Source organism: Aulonocara stuartgranti (genome assembly GCF_965226115.1).
Source record: "Aulonocara stuartgranti genome assembly, chromosome: 20".
In the NCBI taxonomy this organism is placed as follows: domain Eukaryota; kingdom Metazoa; phylum Chordata; class Actinopteri; order Cichliformes; family Cichlidae; genus Aulonocara; species Aulonocara stuartgranti.
The window spans coordinates 17,961,419-17,982,500 of record NC_138956.1 but is presented as its reverse complement, the minus strand read 5'-3'; the positions used below and the strand labels follow the sequence as shown (position 1 = coordinate 17,982,500).

Genomic DNA, 21,082 nt, shown 5'->3' with positions numbered 1-21,082 from the left:
AGCGCTGCTCCAGACGAAGGAAAGACCAATTCTGCAGGGTAGACCTACCTTGGCACTTGTGCAGGTGAAGCCAAAGGGAAGTGTGGAGATCAGGGAAATTATTTTACTGCTATGGTTCATAATCATAATCATCATCATTACCATTGCATTAATCATACAGTTTACAGTATTGATATTGTATTCAGATGTTTAAACATATTGGTACCCAATTAGCCTTTATTACAGGTGCAGTTATAACCACGTTAAACTGTTGAGTTAAATCAATAATCTTAAATGCTTTTGAATGCTTGTTATAAATCTTAAATGTGTATGTGCTGATTCTGATAAAAGAAGGCCCTAACTCTGAGTACACTCTGTGCCAAAGTAGACAGGAAGCGCAGGCTTTTGCAGAGCGTGCTTGTGAAAGTGAAAGTTACTTTGAGGAGCTGTTTGGATGATGCTATTTGAATAACCAGGTTATTAATTATTGTCTTTTATTCATTTATATCTTTTGATTAAGCTTTTAGTAGAGGTTCTTGATTAAAACATTTATTCAACATATTACAGATATAGTTTCAGTTAGGTTATTATGCACATGAGAATTGGCCTCTCTTCTCATAAAACAAAGTTCGTGTGAGGTCGAGCCACACACACACACACACACACACACACACACACACACACAGTAGGTAGGCTTATGTTCTAGGTGAGAGTTCAGATATATTTTCTTGCAACTGCATTTTTGTGTGTGCAGAATTGGTAGTTTGTTCCAGAGCATGGCCCGAGGTTTTGGAGAAACGAGAGTCAGAAGATTGACAGGAAGCACCTGCCGTGGAGACGAAGACAATGTTCTTTTCAAACTGTGTTAAAAGTCATTGTGGTTTTGATTTGACGTATGCATGTATTGTATCTGATGATGCATGAGGGGGCGTTAACCCTGATGAATCAAAAGCAATCTGAAGTGTCTTTTTGGGCGGAGATCTACAGCTGATGTTTTGCAGTGTACATCTCCCCACGCTGCGTGTGGTCATTAAAATCGATTGTTTGACCAAGCTCTTCTGGACCATGGTTGTTTTTACTCTCCTCCTCAATATTGAACCCTTAACAGAAAATATGCTTCACCATATTTTCTAGTCTTTGGCTTAAAATGAAGTTGGTTTGGAAACATATTCAGCTATGCTTCATCTCCTGCTTTGCGTTTGTGTGGTTGCCCCGTGCTAGCAGTGTCCAAGCCTTGTTTGTTTTTGTTTTTTTCCCCCTTTTCACACCGCGCCCCCCCCTGCAATGGCTCTGCGCCCCCCACACTTTGGGAAGGTCTCCACTAAGCGTAACAAAACAAGTAGCGAAACTTACATGAACTACAAACTACACATACTGCCTTTATCCACATAACACCATAAAGGAAAGGGAAAAAAACAAAACAAAAACAGGAAGGAGAGACAGACTGTAATATGTGAGCCACAGCTGCTCAGCTCAAACATAAGTATTACCTTTCAGCCAAAACACATTATCAGTTTGAAACTGATAATGTGATGTGCATTCATTATAGTTTACGAACTCATTTTGCCACTGAGAAATCAGTTTCAAATACAGTTTCTATGTTAGGACAAAATATAATCTTGATGTTAGGTGATGGAATAAAATGTGATTTTATAAGCGTGATTATTTAGGGTCAGTTCCTGGGCAAGTTCTTACATCTCACCAGTGCCAGTAGTGGAAATTTGCTGTCACTGACAAAAATGAATAAAACAAAATAGCCTGGTAGCACATACGGCTGAGGAAAGTCACCTGGACGTTGCCAGTGTTATGCTATGCTACAATAGTTAAACATGCAGGGAAATATATTTATGTGCACATTGCTCTTCCTGTCTATAATGCTGGTTTAGACAGAAGTCTAACAGGAAGCTATTTGGCTCTGCTGATATGATTAGCTATCTGTAGAAGGCTGGATGATAGCCACACACACAGACAGTCCTGCAGATTAAGGCTCTCATTAGACAAAAAATGAATTCAATTTCAGTAAGAAGACAGAATGCCTTTTTTCCCCCATTAACTGAGTAGCAGATGAAGAGAAGAATGTAAAAACATTAGAAACAAATTAATGGCTTTCTTCAACCCTCTCCTTCTTTACCCCCCCCCCCCCTCTTTTTTTAACTTCTTCCTGTGATGGGATTAGTTTTCTTCTGGTGAAATTTCACAGTTTTCTAGATGTGTCACCATCCACCACTTCAGCTACCTACTTTGCCTAAAGGTAAAACAGTAGGGCACGCCCCTAAAAAATTCACATTGAAATTAATCAAAGACCTAATGCAGTTCAGCACTAACAGTAAAATAAACTGCATACCAGAGCATCCTTATTTTGACAGATTTCATGTATCCACATTTCATCTGATGTTTTAACTGTGGACCAACCTGTTGAGCAGGTGGTGGGTAATGGGTTTGTTAATAGCGATACCACCCTCCTCCTTCAGGATCTCCTCCAAAGCTCGGAGGCAATTCACCATCACCACGGGGTCCGGGTCCCTCAGGAGGCTGTAAAGTTCATTCACCACTGCTGCATCTGGAAAGAATCACAAACAAGAGGTTTCTGTACATGACGCTGATGTATCAGCAAGTGAAACACACCTGCTGATACATCAATAGTGATGGGATTAACTTTCTTCTTTCTTGCAAGAGAAGAAGAGAACTGTGTTAACGGGATAAAAAAATCCCCACCTATCTCAGAGCTAGGATGGAGGTTGTGCAATTTGGCCCAGCCGAGTACAGCCACACGTCGTACGCAGGCTGCTCTGTCTCTCAGTCCTGCTGTTAGAGGCTGCTCCACATACTCCACCAGGCTGGGTAACCTGGCACACAGACACATTCAAAACCAGTTATGAGTGGATGTGGCAGCTTACACTGAGGTCCCTGTGTACAACAGCTCACCTGAGGTTGGTCATGTTCCTGAGGGCTAGACTGCGGACCATTGGGTTTGGATCCTGGCAGTCCTTCCTCAGAGTGTTGATGACCAGCAGGGACAACTCCGGGTTTAAAGTGGCGTAGGAACACAGGAAGACATAAACCAATTTCTTCTGGACTACATCTACTGTGGCACAGGCTTTCACCATCTCACTGAACAGGCCAGACACATCTACCCCTTGTGACATGGTCCTGAAATGGAAGGGGGAGTAGAAGGGGGCCAGATAAACAAGAAGAAAGACAAAAGCGGGAATGAATAAGGAGGGGACAGTCAGAGTTGAAATAGAGAAAGAAAGATTAAAGGAAAATGAAAAATGGGGAAAGAGAACAAAGAAAGAGACACATGGAACAAGAGGAAATGATAGGACACAGGAAAACCTTTTAACATCACATTTAACAAACATTTCATTAACATATTCTTCTTACTAACACAACTTTGTCAGTGCCCAGATATTTCAAAAACATGTGAGTGCAGAGAAGAATATTTCTGCAGGCTTCTTGAAAGAGATCCAAAGCTCTCCTTTGGAAGCTGGTTGTCTTTTGTTCTGCTCTATATCAAGATGATCCCCCACTGCTTCAATAATATTCATGTCTGGGCTCTAGGGAAGCAAGTGCTCCATTGTGTGTTTTTCTCTATAGGTTTGTTTTTACTGCATTGGTACTCTGTTTGGAATCATTGCCGTACTGACAAACAAATCCACTGCCAATCAGATGCTATCCGGATGGTATTGCACGGTAGATTAAATCTGACAGTACTTTTCTGTCTTCATAATTCCATCAGTTCTGGCATGCTCCCCAACACACTGGCTGAAATGCAACCCCAAACCATGACAGAGCCTCCACCATGTTTTCAGATACCATTCAACTGCGGTAGACAGTATTTCTTAAGCCTGCCACTTCTGCTTTTGTCCTCAGTTTCTTTAGGGACAGCCTGCACGCCACTTTGAGATAGTTTTAGGCTAATAGTTTTAACCTCATTAGAGCAAAAATACTATTTCATGTCTTTCAAACACTGTTGCCAAAGTGCTTGCTCATAGGGGGTCATATGATTGTTGGGTTTTTCTCTGTATCTATGAAGCGCCTTGAGGCGACTTATGTTGTGATTTGGCGCTATATAAATAAAATTGAATTACTGTTACTGTTACTGTTGGCATTTCTGTAAATTTAACAAACAAATTGGAACAAATTATGTATTTTTGCAACAGGCTGCTAGTAAAAAAAGAGCCTAAAGAATACAAAGAATACAAAGCACAAACTAGGCCTTTGCTACTAAGTTGTCAGTTATGTGCAGACACAATGATTCATCCCTTCAGTTAGGCATCTTTTTATGCTTTAATGCTTCCTTCATAAGTTAGTGATAAGAAATATATATAATATAAAACAAACAACAAACAACCCTCTGAAAACAGTGAGGTACACGGACTGGACTGGAAATGAATAAAGAGGAAGTTGAGGTCTAAAAAAAACACGTCAGAAAGCCTTGTGAAATATTGTTTAAAAAACATACAAGAAAGTCTGGGTGCCTGAAAGCAAAATATAAAGAAATGAGGGGTGGCTCAAGCCTTTGCACAGTACTGTATATCTTCATATATTGACCTAATTTTCTTTTTAATGTTGCCCAGTGTTTAAGATCAACATTCATTATTGGAACAGAATAAGTCCACTTTAAACCTTCAGCTTACGTCTTTCCTTGAAATGATCTACTGCTTCGTAGTGAAAACAGGATGATAAACCCCCAGTCAGCAGTGATGTTAGTGCTATGTCACTAGTCCTAGTTGGTCTTAAGCCATTGAAACAAAGGGGAGTATTAGTCAAAACAACAGAGTGTTACTACTGAGGGGTACGATTGGTACCTAGGGGTTGTATAATGCTTATATGTTCACTTTCCTTTCCAATATTATTTATATAAAAGGCGAATGGAACTTTGGGGTCTTAATAATGAAGCCAATGTAAAAAAAGAGCCCTGTTTTCCTGGGTCCATCTCCTCACAGCTTTCCATTTTGATGTTTCTCGTGTATTTTTCATGATCCTTAAATTGTATTTGAATTACTAGAATCCATACTTTTAGTATAGTTTTATGTATTTGTTTAATGTTGCCTAACTTTCCAGATTGTTTATGATATGTAGTCTACACCAGTGTTTCACAAAGTGATTACAGTTTAACGCATCTGTTAACACAAGGGATGTTGAATTAAGTAGCTTGCTGTTTTTTTCTGTTGTTTCAACACTTCAGCTCTCTTTCCGTCAAAGACACAGCAAAGAGCGAGACTTTACAAAAGACACAAAAATGAATCATAGTGAATCGAGCCACATGTGGGACTGTTCAATTGGGTGTAAAATGAATTTCATCAATCTGAGCTTCCACAATAAATAAGCAAAATGTTAACAACGCTGACAACAATTTACAACCATTTTCACTGCGATTATCTCATTTTCTTCTTATTCACAGTTAGATGCTTATGACTCGTTGTCAGCAGTTGGAAGAATGTACTGATACAAGTGTGCAGGGACTGTATCTCAATTTGTTAAACATCATTACTGAGAATGTTTGTTCACATAGTTTCTTCTGAGCATTTCTCCTTATGTGTGGGAAGTTTCAACTGGGCTGCCTTGTGGACAACAAACACTCTTAAAATCCTCATCATGAAATGACTAAGTGTTTTTTGCAATTTTGTGAGAATATCGACAAAGCTCCTGGTTGTGTACAGCTTGGTAAAAAGTCCTTGCTGCTTTTGCAGATGTCTGTTCTTGTTCTGCATCAGTCAAGTTCTTATAGTTCTCTGCATGTGTAGGCTCATAATGTCGATTTAAACCATCATCCTTAACCATAACCATAGCAACCTGCTCTCCATCAGCTAAGCACACAGCATTACCTCTGATTTTAATAAATAACTTCTGAATAGAATACTGAATAGAAGTCAATGTCTAATAAAAGACTGCCAAACTCGTATTTCTCATAAACATGGAATCCAGCACATTTACAATGAAGCTGATTTCCTTGTGCACAGATATCTACGTAAATCTACAACAATAGCAGTCATCTACAGAACCAACAAAGCTGTATTGTAATTTCCCACAAAAATGATGTCATTCTTTCATATTTCCAGTTAGCTGCTAGCTAACACCTGCTTTTTCCAGTGACAATTAACTTAAATTGCATGGGGGATGGGTTGGGGTGGTAAGCAGGTTCCCAAAAGCAAATGTGTGCCCGGTGTTCCAGATCTACTGGCGTTTAGATCAACTGGCGTTGGTCGAACAGATGTGTGGCAGTCTTGCGTTTCAGGAGCTGCTACCGACAAACCAGCAAAAAAACGCCAAATGTGTCATCTGTGACACTTGTGAGGTTATCTCAAACACACTCTGTCAGTCTTGATGCTGTTGAACAACAAAATGTTTAAAAATGTGGCGAGTTTACCTGGCGATATCCTCATGCGCGACGCAATCGCGAAAACAGCAAACAATTAACACCACGCCGATGTTGTTCACGGGACAGCAAGAGTAAACGATCGGGAGACTCTTGTCGTCGTTATCGTTCCCCTCGCACGGTTTATTTCTCCGAATTCAGCGTTTTTGCTTCATAACTACAGCGTGCAGTTTACTTTGTGCACTAACATGGAGTCGAGTCAACCAGCGCCACCTCTGGCCAAGTGCCACAGCCTACAGCCAGATCAACTTGTGACACACATCTACACCACGTTTGAATTCGTGTCATGCACATTTGTACCTTTCAATTGTCTGTGAAGGTTCTCAGTCATCCAGGTCATCGTAGTCAAAGGAGCTTGCAAAGAAAAGCGTCTGGACTTCTTTAAGTTGCTTGAAGACGTTTCACCTCTCATCCGAGAAGCTTCTTCAGTTCTAAGGTCAAATGGTGGAGAGTCCCAGATATAAACCTAGTGAGAGTAACCCCCCACAGAGGGACAAAAGGACCCCCTGATGATCCTCTAATCGCCTGAGCCAAGGTGTGAAACTGGGTGTGGGTCCCAATCAGCCAGAGTTTCGGGTGTGTTCATTGTGAAACCTGGCCCCACCTTATCATGCGAATTCCTGAGGTCAGATGGCCCAGTGGGCGTTAAGGCGTCTGGGAAGGGATCTCAAAACTGGATTATAGATGGCAGAGAGTTGGTGTCGTAAACCCCCGCCTCTGTTCAAAGATGGTCGCTCACAGTGGACATAGATGGCTTCTTTCACTCCTCTTTCAAACCATCTGTCCTCTCTGTCCAAAATGTGAACATTGGTATCCTCGAAAGAGTGTCCTTTATCCTAAGATGCAGATGGACTGCTGAGTATTGTCCTGTGGAGGTGGCTCTTCTGTGTTGTGCCATGCGCTTGTGAAGTGGCTGTTTGGTCTCTCCAATGTAGAGGTCTGAGCATTCCTCGCTGCACTGTACAGCATACACCACATTGTTAAGTTTGTGTTTTGGCGTTTTGTCTTTCGGGTGAACCAGTTTTTGTCTGAGCGTGTTGCTGGGTCTGAAATGCACCGGGATGTCATGCTTGGAGAAAACTCTCCTGAGTTTCTCTGATACACCGGCTACATAGGGGATGACAATGTTGTTGCGTCTGTCCTTCTTATCCTCCCTCGCTGGTGTCTGGTCTTCTTTTCTGTGCCTCTTTGCTGACTTTAAGAACGCCCATTTAGGATAGCCGCATGTTTTGAGTGCTTCCTTTACATGTGTGTGTTCTTTCTTTTTTCCTTCAGGCTTAGAGGGAACATGTTCTGCCCGGTGGTGTAGGGTCCTAATTACTCCAAGTTTGTGTTCCAAAGGGTGATGGGAGTCAAAGAGGAGGTACTGGTCCGTGTGTGTGGGCTTCCGGTAAACTTCGATGTTGAGTTTGCCGTTCTCTTCAATGTGCACGGCGCAGTCCAGGAAAGGCAAACAGTTGTCCTTTGTGTCTTCCCTGGTGAACCTGATGTTTTTATCCACAGAGTTAATGTGCGCAGTGAAGGATTCCACTTCTTGTGTCTTGATTTTGACCCAGGTGTCGTCCACATATCTGTACCAGTGGCTGGGTACTCTTCCTTTGAAAGAGCCAAGAGCCTTCCTTTCCACTTCCTCCATGTAAAGGTTGGCTACAATAGGTGACATGGGGGAGCCCATGGCACAGCCATGTTTTTGTCTGTAAAAGCCTTCGTTGTACTTGAAATATGTAGTGGTGAGGCAGAGGTCTAACAGTGTGCAGATCTGATGTGAAGTTGGTCCTGTCCTCCAAGGAGCTGTCTTCTTGTAGTCGTTTTCTGACAGTCTCCACGGCCTCCGTGGTGGGTATGCAAGTGAAGAGAGAGACTACATCAAAGGACACCATGGTTTCATCTGGATCCAGGGTAAGTTTCTGGACCTTGTCGGTGAAGTCGGTGGAGTTCTTGATGTGGTGTGGGGTGTTCCCCACGAGAGGCGCAAGGATGGTAGCAAGGTGTTTAGCAATGTTATAAGTGGCTGAGTTTATGCTGCTGACTATGGGTTTGAGTGGGACAGCTTCCTTGTGGATTTTAGGAAGTCCGTAAATGCAGGGTATGGCATCCCCTGGGTAAAGGCGGTGATATGTAAGGCGGTCAATAATTTTGTCCTTTTCAAAGTCTTGAAGGCAAGCTATAACTTTCTTTTTGTAGCTGCTTGTGGGGTCTCGCTTTAGGGCTTCGTAGGTATTGTTGTCACTGAGGAGAGTAGTGATCTTTGTATGGTAATCTGTAGTGTTTAGGACCACGGTGCATCTTCCCTTATCAGCTGGTAAAACAGTGATGTTGTGGTCTTTGCTCAGGGAAGCGACGGCCTTCTTTTCCTGTATTGTGAGGTTGGATGGAGGGACTTTGGCACTGGAGAGCGTGGCTGAGACTTTCATCCTGATTTGCTCTGCTTCTGTCTGTGATAATTTATTAATCCGTATGGCAGATTCTGTGGCTGTGATGAGGTCCACTATGGGCAACTTTTGTGGAGAAATGGCAAAATTGAGTCCTTTGGCTAATACTCTCTTTTCAGGTTCAGTGAGAATCCTGTCTGAAAAGTTCTTAACCCATTTCTCCTGACTGACTTCAGGTGTGTTTTCTTCTCTGGGTTGTGTAGGTTCAGGATGAGGAGTGTGTGTTTTTGAAAGCAAGGTGTGAAATTTCCTGCGTTGTCTTTCTTTTCCTTTAGAGTGTTGGGCCCGCTGAGCCTTGTCCACAAACTTGTAAACCTCTTCTAAGATTGGAGAGGGTAGAAGGATTTCCAGTTCCTGCAGGGTCTGGCTGATCTTGATCTGGAGGGCATCTATGGTGAAATGGACCTGTCTTATCCTTTCACTTAAAAGGTGATTTTGTGCTCTCTGTAGAATCAAGTCTGCTCTGTATCCCCTGACAGTGGATCCAAGGCGCAGGCTCTTAGGAACAACTCTGCTTTGTCTACATCTTAGGTTGAAACGGAGATGGTTCCTATAATCCGCTAGTTTCCTTGATTCCCTTTCATACTCCCGCACCAGTTGAAGGGTGTTCCTCCCAAAATGTACGGCAATATGTCTGTGAAGGTTCTCAGTCATCCAGGTCATCGTAGTCAAAGGAGCTTGCAAAGAAAAGCGTCTGGACTTCTTTAAGTTGCTTGAAGACGTTTCACCTCTCATCCGAGAAGCTTCTACAAAAGGCGACTACAAATGTTGTGGGTGCTAAATAAACAGAAGAAATTGATCCCTGTTGTCTTTGCTTACTGATTGTTTTCAGTGTTGACAATCCACATTGCCGGGATTGTATCTGTCAACATGTTTGTGGGTAGATCTGGATGTACCAGGGGTTAGTGCAGCCACTCAGCCTCTACTCAATGTGATCATAGCAGCAGGTGCAGATGTGTCACAAGTTAATCTAGTAGTAGGCTATGGTACTTGGCCACAGGTGGCAGCAGTGGACTGACCTCCATTGGAGACTGCTCCAGCTGCTGTGTGATAGTGGATCTGCTACAAATTGAAGATCATAAGCAAGTTTTGGAAATTAACCCTTGTATTAAGTTGAAGAACAAACAATTGACATTGATTTTGTTGCGGGTCATTTAGATCCGTACTGTGTAAATCCACTCAGAATTATCCAAAAACTGCAATAAAACAATAGCAACTTTATTTTCCATTAGATAAACATGTAGAACACAGACATACAACAGTTAGACTTTCCATAACTATTTTAGGAACAATTTGGTTTTTCGTTCTTACAAACACATTTCTTTTGAACTTGCCCAACGTTCTCAGTTTTTCAATGCTCAACATTTTCTATTTTGTCCACATGATGGACAGAATGTAACTGTGTGCTTTCTGCAGATGTATTTCTTGCATTTCTCACAAAGAGTGCTTGTTTTCAAACAGGAACCTTCCTAACTAAGATTTAAAACAAAGGATTTCTACGTCTCCTCCAGTCTCACAAACAGATGACAAACCAAGCGACACACCTGAGTCACTGACTTTCTTAAATCCACTCACTCTCACTGGCTGTTTATTACTAATCACTGTGTAACTGCTGTGAATTCACAGTAACTGCCATCTCCTTACAAATGTTTATTAGATTAACCACACTTATACAGACTGTATATAACAACCAACTCTAAAATGTTTGTTCGCAGAGAAAAGACACAGGCAGACTACACTAACGACTACACTACAACACTAGTGAAATATTAGTGTCATTTCATTCATTTCAAAGGTTTATTTGCATGACGCACAAACAGACACAATTGAAAGGTACAAATGTGCATGACACGAATTCAAACGTGGTGTAGATGTGTGTCACAAGTTGATCTGGCTGTAGGCTGTGGCACTTGGCCAGAGGTGGCGCTGGTTGACTCGACTCCATGTTAGTGCACAAAGTAAACTGCATGCTGTAGTTATGAAGCAAAAACGCTGAATTCGGAGAAATAAACCGTGCGAGGGGAACGATAACGACGACAAGAGTCTCCCGATCGTTTACTCTTGCTGTCCCGTGAACAACATCGGCGTGGTGTTAATTGTTTGCTGTTTTCGCGATTGCGTCGCGCATGAGGATATCGCCAGGTAAACTCGCCACATTTTTAAACATTTTGTTGTTCAACAGCATCAAGACTGACAGACAGAGGTGTGGACTCGAGTCACATGACTTGGACTCGAGTCAGACTCGAGTCATTAATTTTATGACTTTAGACTTGACTTGAAAAAATGTTGTAAGACTTGTGACTTGACTTAGACTTTTACACCAATGACCTGGGACTTGAATTGGACTTGAACTGGTTTACTTGAAAAGACTTGATATTTTACCCCAAATATAAAATGTAACATGCATATAGAGATTGAAAATGTGATGTCATTCTGGGGTAGAACCACAAAGGATTCTGGGAACTCGTGGCAAGAGGTACTAGCGCACGCAGGCTTTTAATTGAAATCAGTTATACAGCGATAAAAAGAAACACAAAAAATGGCAAGAAGCTGTTGTATTATTAACTGCAATAGCCGGTCACATGACAGCCACGGGAAGCCGACGGGTAAAGAAATCGGTTGTTATCGGATTACGACGTTTAAGAGAAATTGTTCGAGCCATGTTTCCGAAGTAACAAAGAGGCGACGGATGGCCTGGATCGCAGCCATTCAAAGACCAAATATAACGTCCCAGAACACTCCAGCTCACAGGTTAGTCTGCTCCAAGCATTCCCACAAAGGTCAGTCTTCTGTTGTAGTTAATGCGTCATTTTCATAACATAATTGGTGATATAGGTTACAAGCAAGTCTGGCGCTGAACAGAAATTGTCGCGCTATGCTCCTTTGTTTATTGTGCATAAATAGTGAATTGTCCTGACACAATATTGTGTTTCGCTTCTGTTATTATGGTACATTGACAAAAACATACTTTTATTCACAGGATAAAATAGTTGTTTTGTATCACTAATTGCCCAGTACGATTACAGCATACAATATTATTGTCACTGCTACATTTCTGTAATGCGTACCAGAAATTATTTCCACTACTAATTAATTACCGTTGAGCTCAAAGGTCCTATTAATAAACGGTTAACGAATGTGTATTTATGACGACGATTTGTGAGACTGGTAAACTTATGATACGTACGATGGTCTTTCGTTCTACACGGTGCATTTCAAGGTCCTGCACCCATCCGTCGGTAAACTGTACCTGGGCTTGTTGCAGTGACCTGAAGTTACTAAACTTCATGAGTGTGTGCACTCACTCCAAGAACCGTATGATTATAAATATGCACATAAATATGCTACGATGAGATAGCTGACTTCATCTAACTAGCAAATGTTGTCCAGGCTACGTTGGTGATGCAGTTTTTTTTTAATGTGTATGATATTTTTGTCATGCGATTTTAAAGCCGGTCCTACAAGCGCATCCAAGAATAACATGCAGCTTATCTCAGAACTGTCAGTGAAAATTATTCTTGGAGCTAGGTTTAATTGAGCTGCATTTTAAAGAGGTGCAATTTCACAATTTGTGTATATTTTCTAAGTTCACTATTTTGTCATGTGTTGAGAAAAACACAGATTTAAAAATTACATGGTCTAATATTTACATTTAGCATAACTGCAACATCCTTTTTTCGTTTTTTTTAAAGACTCGAAAGGACTTGAAATTCAAAATTTCAGACTTGTGACTTTACTTGGACTTTTACACCAGTGACTTGAGACTCGACTCTGACTTGCCTGACATTACTTGAGACTTGACTTGAGACTTGAGGATAAAGACTTGAGACTTACTTGAGACTTGCAAAACAATGACTTGGTCCCACCTCTGCTGACAGAGTGTGTTTGAGATAACCTCACAAGTGTCACAGATGACACATTTGGCGTTTTTTTTGCTGGTTTGTCGGTAGCAGCTCCTGAAACGCAAGACTGCCACACATCTGTTCGACCAACGCCAGTTGATCTAAACGCCAGTAGATCTGGAACACCGGCCCCGTTTGACAGATGAATGCGACCTTGCAGGCAAACCGCAGCGCCTGGTGGCTGAGCAGAGGGATGAGATGAGTACCTGATCACTTTGAGGATGGTGTTCCTGTACCGCAGCGGGTCTGACTGGACGTTGGGGTTGGACAGAGCTCTCCTCAGCTCCCTCACCGTCTCCTCCCCGCCCAGATAAGGCATGGTAGCTAAGAGACACAAAAAACATCATTCTGCTTGTCAGTAACAAGCAGGTCCAACTGCACCTCTGGCTGTTGTTTTGATAACGCAGCCGGTGACCCAGCGTTCAGCCGGTGAGATAAAACGCAAAGCTTTTATATGACCCAGTAACACACGAACTTGTTCATTTTAAAAGCGTTACCGTTTAGCACTTTGAAGGACGAAGTTCATCCGTAACAACACAACAAAAAGGACTAGAATAATTACTCCCTCTACACATCCGCATTTCTTCTTCAGTGTTGTTTTTCCTCGTTTTAATCCCACGCTGCTCTCTGCTGGCTGGCGTGAGTATAGCACGACAAAGGTAATACTCTCCCCTATCTGATACTTTGTTTATATTTCGGTGGAAAATGTTGCTTTACTCCATTTACTCCATCTGACAGTGGTTGTTAATCGTGTGCAGACCGACATAGGGTACAGTCTTATAGATTTAACTGTCTAGAGCAGATCTGGATTAAACCACTGCAGGCACCTAAGAAACTGTTGAGTTTCAGTGACCCTTGTTACATTCTTTCTATAAGCATAGTATTGTTTAAAACAGAAAAGTAAATGCACACAGCAAAAAAGATCAAATTTGTAGATCCACAAACCAACTATTAAACTAAATTATCTATATTTCATCCCTGGATGTCTGGGACCATACAGTCCTTTTCTACTCTTGGCTGATAATCAGACTTTGTATAGCATAAGAATAAACTCAAATAATTATGACAAGACTGCTATAATCAAAAGAAAATATTTTTTTTAAATCATGCACATGAATGTTGGTCCAGATGCAAATGTGGAAAGTCAGAAGCTAGGAGAGTAGCAGCAAGAGCTCAGTTCCTTTACATTAAACATTAACTTGTAGTTTTCCTATTGAAACTGATATATCCCATGATGCTGATGCTCAAAGTTGGTTATGGAAAAAATGGGGAAAACAATATGATTTTCACTCAATATTGTTACATTTTGCTTTAAATTGATTTGGTTGAAATTACAGAAAACTTGTAATGCGTCTCTTCTGTCCAGAACATTTCATCTGGTTTTATCCTGCACTGATGTTTATGCAGGAAATGGTGGCACAAATAAGGTGATTTAAAAATAACCAAAATTCAACCTACTCCTGTGAACTTATTCTTGTGTTGTCCAGGGAGGGACTCACTGATTTCCATGGAAATCCCTCAGACAGCATCAGGTTTACATGCAAACATGCATGGATCAGCTATCTGTACACAGATCACTTTGGTAACCCAGTGTAAATCAGGCCGTATGCCGCTATAACTTTCTACGCATGCAGCCATTTGAAGATGACAAAATCCAGAATTTAACTGAAAAACTGTTAGCAGTGCATTTGCATATATTCATCCACCCAGTAGATCAATACTACTCTATTTACTCCAGGTAGGTAGGTAGGTAGGTCTCAGTGGATGTTTTTTTTTTGTCTTCCAGAACAAGATCATGCTAAATGAGGCACATGCGTAGTGATGGATGTGTGTCAGTCCCACAAAGTAAAATGGGTCAACGGTCTCAATGTCAAAATGCTGGAGTAGCTATTAATCTAGAAATGAATATGATGTGAGATTAACATTTGTGAATTTGGACGTTGTCTGAATGTCCAAGTCAACACCAGTGATGGAGGAGCTGTCTGAGCAGCTTAATATTACAAGTATACTAGCAAGCAGGATGACTGATACTAACAACACGGCAGTACAGTCCTGACACGACTGGTGTATGCTTGTATTAAACATGACCAAAGGTTCAAATAATGAACTCATTGTATGTACTAATCCCTGTGAGGCAAAAGATCAGGCTTCAGACTGCTCCAAACCCCTTCAATGTTATTCTTAGCACTTTTCAGTGAAGGTTTCTTGGTGTAAAAATAAAAACGTGCCTTCACACTACAGTTGCATAAGACCCAAACAGCACTTTGGTCTAAATTGATGATGGGTTTATTTGATTGTGAAAAGCAAGAAATCTACAAACAGACAGCACTAGACCTCCAGCACTGAAAGTCCAATCCCTGATCCAGAGACAAACATCCACTCTGCCCGGCCCTGCTGGTTGGGGTTTGAAAGGCAGAGCTTCATTAACAAGGAAGGGCGGACTTTGTGCTTGGGCGGTCAGGCGACTGCTGACCCAGGTGGACAATCTGAACACGGCCCAACAGGTCCCAAAGGAAGCTGCTCAAACCTTCCTCTGGATGGCGTGGGCAGAGCCAGGTTCTAGGAGTGATACATCATTTCTTTTCCACAGTAAACCGTCACCAAATTAACACATTTAATGTTAGCCATACATCCTAAAATAAATCACCCTAATCCAACCATAACACACACACACACACACACACACACACACACACACACTTCTCATTATTTGCTACTTTGGGCAAGTATGATTCAGTATTTTTCTTTTTTATAGAACTGAAACTCATTTTCCAGAAGCTGTTTATGATTTTGATAAATCATATAAAACAAGTTTTCTATATGAAAGGCAACAGGGAAAAATAATGCTGAGAGAGGCAGTACATTGTGCCCTGAAGTTACAACATGAAACATGAGAAGTACACCATGTTTTAGCAGCTCCTTCTAAAGCTGGACATGTATGCAGCCTGTGGTCCATTTCCTGTCTCAGTGGATCACATGACACTGGGTTTTGGTCTGTGCACTGTCAACTTTTTGACAGAAAAGGTAGATGGGATGAACAACAATTAATACACACATAGACACACTTATTCTCTCTTGCACACACACACCAGAACAGTGTCAGAGGGTGACAGTGTCTATGACACACTGGGGTCAGGGCTGGTGGAGCTGTTTTCCTGATTTGCTGCCTGGCTTCCTCGGGGTGGAACCTCGATAATGCGGGGTTTGTCAATGATGCGAGCATGGCGGTCGCCTTTCTCCACAATACCAATAATCCACGCTCCGCCCACCGCCCCCTGACCCCCTGCTCCGGAGCTGAGGTTTTTCATCTCTGAGCAGAACTTGGCTGCCTGCTCTCTGGGCAGACACACCAGCAGCCCACCTGGAGAAGAGGGGGGAGAAGGGATGTGAGTTTCTAGCTTTAAATACTGCATTTATTCAAATTTAACCACATGTTTAATGTCACTGGTTGTACCGGATGTCTCAGCTGAAGTGCCCTGAAGCAGGTTAAACAGGTTTCCGCAGGCTTTACTGATGGCAGCCATCTTGGCTATGATTGGAAGGTTATGGATAACAAAGGCCACCTCGTTTTGCTGCTGTCTTGCCAGGTTGTTGGCGTGACCCAACAAGCCGAAACCAGTCACGTCTGTGGCAGCGTGGGCCTGGTACTTGTGCATTAGACCCGCCGCTGGAGGCAAAATGTGAATGAGCCAGAGTAGAACCACAAGAAAGAAAAGGGAAAATAAATTAATCAATAACAGCTGATATAAAGTCTGCTAACTGTAATTTAAACATTATTTAGTTAAATAGTTAACTAATAATACATTTGCATGACCACTAACGACTCAAGATCTTAATCAAAGTAGTGTACCTGTGCGGTTAAGGGTTGCCATGGAAAACATAGCTTCCTGATAGGCCTCTATAACTTCCTCTTTGGTGACAACCAGCTTGATCTTGTTCCACTTTTCAGGCTGGTAAAACAAAAACAACAACAAGATAATTAATCTTCAAAGCAGTGCTTTTATACATTTCTACATGCACAATGACCCACACATGGCAGCTGTGAACCTTTGCAGGAAGGAGAACTGTTAGCAAACAAAACATTTTTTTGTTACACGGACACAAACCCTGTCAGCAGTCTTGGGCGTTTCATCAAAGAACTGGAGCAATTTTAGCTCATGTGACCAGGAAGTAACCAATACATATTGTCTTTCTTGTAAACATTTTTCCAAATGTGTCAGCATGCAATTCTCACCAGATATTGTCAACCAAGTGCCAATTAATATCATGGTGTGGGGCTGTTTTCAGCTAGCCAACAAAGCTACCACACTACATATAACACTGAAGGAAGGATGAAAGGAAAAATGTACTGAGACATTCATGATAAAAGTCTGCTGCCATCTACCAGGAGGATGAGGATGAAACGAGGGTGATGTTTCAGCAAGACAATGATCCCAAACACACAGCTAAGGAAACTCTCAATTGGTTTCCTGTGGCAACATTACACTTAATATTTCTGTGAACACAGTTGAATGGCTAACCTGATCGATCCACAGATAAGCGTTTCCAGCCACCCGAGTGCCCAGAGGTTTGGTCAGCACCAAAACGTCACCTGGTACAGCCCCATCAGGCCTGGAAAATAAAACAAAACGTAAACATAAAACATGCAAATCTTTGCATTTTGTGAGTCACAACCTTTCATAATGCGTTATTCATAAAAGGTCTTTGTTTCTTTGTCTTCACAGGCATCTCTGCTAATGAGGCACTGGCAGAACTTTTATTGTTCAATAGAATTTTATTGCCGATGAGCAATAAAAGTTAGTCATACCCAGAATATTGTAGCTGTAAGAGATAAGAATGCAGAGCGTCTCACAACACAGAGTTGACTTGTGTGGTCCCCCATGTTTCACAGCTGCTCAAACACCCTCACTCTTGTTATGAAAGCTTAGCTGGATGTGGCCCTTCCTCCCCAGGCATCCTGGCTAGTTCAGTTATGCAGGTCTTGTCCTGCTGTGAGGCAGACTCCAACTCCACCTACTTGGACTGCAGTAGTCCTTGTTTTACACTGAAGTACCACTGAGTTGAAGGCCACTCTATCTAGAACTAAGTAGAGACCTGGCTTAGCTATGTCAGGAGTTGAACTAAATGTAGATATAAGACTCTCAAGAAAAGCCTGATATTGATAAGTTTGTCACGAATAAGTTTAAAAATAACAAATTTGTTGTATTCCCAGTCATTATTGGTATTATTTGATAATTACATTAAGAACGCATGTGCACCTCCATTTGTCATGCACATGCATCATCCCTGCCAAGAAGAAAATGTAAATCTGTGGCCACAGTTGAACACAAAATGTTAAAGTATTATTACAATTCAATGTAGTTTCAGGGGTTCTGGAGGTTTGTTAACAGTGTTAATTATGACCCTGATTTCCTTGTTACAGAGGTAGGATTGCATTAACAGTTGGGAAAAGGGAAGATCAGGTCCAAAAGGACATAAAGAGGTCTGTAAAAATGTAATAAATATGAGGTGAAATTCTAATTGACCAATTAAAATAAACATTAACAGTGATGTAATACCAACCAATCTGCATCACTGATATCAAAACCGGTGCTTTTAAAACTGGAATTCAATTAAGGAGAACTGCACCACTGACAGACTGGGGTGATCTAACTATAGTAAAGTAAAGCTGTTTCAGGTACTCACATAATGAACTCATTAGGCTGGCAGACGACCGATGCTACTCCTCCCACAATGATCCAGGGATTTATCACAGTCTGTCCACCTGTCACTGAAGTTCCTCCCTCTTCTGCTGCGTCACGAAAGCCTCGAATCATCAGCGGCATCACGCGCTCACGGTCCTGTTTCACACATGCATAAACACATGACCATAAACTATCAACGAAGCGCTTATGCTAGCTTTAATCAATGTTCATTTGTTTATGAAAATTACAAGGACACAAATCTGTTGACAGCCCCCACTTCATAATCACATCAGAGACTGACTCAACACAGCACACAAAATCCTACCTTTTCATTCATCTTCTGGCTGACACTCAGTAGCATCAGCATGTTGTCACACTCTGTGATGCCCATGGCATAGAGGTCGCTGAGGACATTAGCGCATGCTATCCTGCCCTGTAAGACAAACGGAGAGAGAGTAACAGTCATGTGACTGTTAGCTTTACAAAGCTCCCATAGATAGGTGGCACTCAAAGACAGAAATCCTCACCAAAAACTGCCAATGGCATAACTAATGAACAGAAGGAGCTGGAAGCTTTATCACAGTATCACAGTCTAATTGCCTGCGATGTGTTTTTTTTTTTTTTTTTTTAAATCTTGATATTATAGTCTGCAGTACTGTTTTGGACAAAATAAGTAATAATTTAATATGTGCATTTGAGGTTTTGGTTTTATGGGCTAAAATCTCCTATTATACTGCTATAATACTATAAAAAAGAAAAAAAAAAGATGTCACTTTAAACAAAGATGCCTAATTATCAGCAAGTTATCCTGTTACGTTGTTTGCATAGCTTTCCCTCCTTGCCCATGTACTGTGTAGTAATGCTTAGTGGCGGGAAATGCATGCTAGTAAACTCACCATCATGTATGGATCTTCCACCAGAGGGTAAAAGAAATCTGTGGTCTGGACAAGTGACAGTCCTCCATGTCTCAGAGGAATGACAGCGGAGTCCATCCCTATGCCTGTAAACACACCACAAGGATGAGGACAAGACAAGCAAACAAAAGTTGACTTATTTTGTGTTACTACTACTTTTTATTTTTGGTAGTCCGTATTTAACTGCAGTTAAACAAATTTAGTAGTCTAGTTATTACGGGACTGTTACACGGAATTGCCTGACACTGTCTGAACTTTACATGAATTTGTTTTAATCTTTGGGGGTTACTCAGTGTAACTTTGTATATTGCTGTTACACGGAGTTAGAAAGTGTGCAAGTCAGTTACAACAGGAACATTGGACTATCTGCACGAACTTCGCACTCAGAGCATCCGAGACATTTCTGCTGACTCATACTTACCGTGTGGTAATTTGATAACTCGCAAAACACGTGTCCTATACTTGCCTGGTTAGTTAACTATTACATGTATTAATTATTAATTATTTAGCCAAGCTAAAGCACTATTCAAGCTAAAGCTAAGCACTATATGGGTAGCTTTAGCTATCAATATAGTGTGTGTGTGTGTGTGTGTGTGTGTATTTGAATCTTAAAGTGTTTTCCGCCCATTGCTTTCTGTCAAATAAGCTGCCATTAGTAAACACAAGCTAGCTAGGTTAGCAACAGTTGCATTAGCTAACTGACGTTAACTTGGGTTTTAGAGTATAATGGCTAGCTCTACTAACTTCGAATTTGTCCTTTACCTAGTCGTGGGCCAGGTAGCTGTTGGCCGAACTCCGAAGCTTGGTCTCCGGCCTTCCCTGTCCCGTCGGCCCGGTCCGGCTCCAGTCCCGCCAGGAGTTTGAGCAGAGCCTCCTGCGGGACTTTGCAGCCTCATCCCTTCAGTTCCGAAAAGCTTGTAAGGCGGAACCCGCGCTCCAGTCCGTGCTCCTCGGGTTTGAACGGTTTGTATCCTGGGGGAAAACATCCCTCAGTGCCCACAGCCTCCACTGTGGGAGGCGGGGAAGTTGAGCCTGACATGCTCGTGGCCCTCTTCTCCCACACAATACCAGCTGCGTAGTATAACACCGGTGAACACAGGCACACGGATGAATGGAGCGTGTGGCTAGCGAGTGGTACGTGAAACGGAAGACCTTGGAAAAGTTAAACGGCATAAATGGAACTTCCTGGTGTTATTTTCACCATAAAATCGTTTGCGATTCAGCAGGTCTAACAGCATTCAAAATGTTTTTAAAAATTCCAAATACTACATTTGTTGCATAACTTGGGGATTTGATTTATTGTTACCACTATACCAGAAAAAAATAAGGGGCAACAAATTGAATGAGCTCTAGAGAAAACGCTTTATTTTGTAGGTGATGACTCTACTTCCGGCTTCTCCCTGTGTTTCTCAGTCAAGCAATAGGACCACAGACTGATTAAGTGTGCCTATGTAAAGAGGCACACTTGTTACTATTCGTCGGATTTATTATTCTGCATATTATTAGGGCCCGAGCACTGACAGTGCGAAGGCCCTATTGTAATTGCTCTGTTTATTATTATTATTATTATTATTTCGGCAAATGAATTGGCCGTTTGAGGGCCTAAACATGCTCGAAAACTCATGAAATTTTGCACACGCGACAGGTCTGGTGAAAATTTACGTATTTTAATGTTCTCAGACTTGGCCAGGGAAAATTAGCTCAGTAGCGCCACCTAGAAAAATGAAAAACGCGAGCCCCCGGTATGGGGGGCTAAACCTAAAGGTTTGAAAGTCGGTACACCTATATA

At 41.7% G+C, this 21,082-nt stretch overlaps 2 protein-coding genes across 2 annotated transcripts in view; both read right to left on the bottom strand.

Moving 5' to 3' along the window:
* ap4b1 (adaptor related protein complex 4 subunit beta 1) overlaps positions 1-13,291 on the bottom strand; it is a 47,119-nt gene extending 33,828 nt beyond the window's left edge. Inside the window, exons 1-5 of the mRNA XM_082519373.1 lie at positions 13,193-13,291; positions 12,902-13,019; positions 2,905-3,129; positions 2,695-2,825; positions 2,392-2,539 (exon numbers count right to left, since the gene is read on the bottom strand). Coding sequence (XP_082375499.1) covers positions 2,392-2,539; positions 2,695-2,825; positions 2,905-3,129; positions 12,902-13,014 — 617 coding nt within the window. The 5' untranslated portion in view covers positions 13,015-13,019; positions 13,193-13,291. The remainder of the gene's footprint in view (positions 1-2,391; positions 2,540-2,694; positions 2,826-2,904; positions 3,130-12,901; positions 13,020-13,192) is intronic.
* Positions 13,292-14,958: 1,667 nt separating this feature from the next.
* Positions 14,959-20,467, bottom strand: sephs3 (selenophosphate synthetase 3). The gene is made up of 8 exons (XM_082519391.1): positions 20,056-20,467; positions 19,276-19,379; positions 18,705-18,812; positions 18,381-18,535; positions 17,216-17,306; positions 16,546-16,645; positions 16,150-16,362; positions 14,959-16,056 (listed from the first exon to the last, which is right to left on the bottom strand). Exons 1-8 carry the CDS (start codon positions 20,330-20,332, stop codon positions 15,812-15,814), a joined length of 1,293 nt encoding a protein of 430 aa, XP_082375517.1. The 5' UTR covers positions 20,333-20,467; the 3' UTR covers positions 14,959-15,811.
* Between the last annotated feature and the right edge of the window lie 615 nt (positions 20,468-21,082).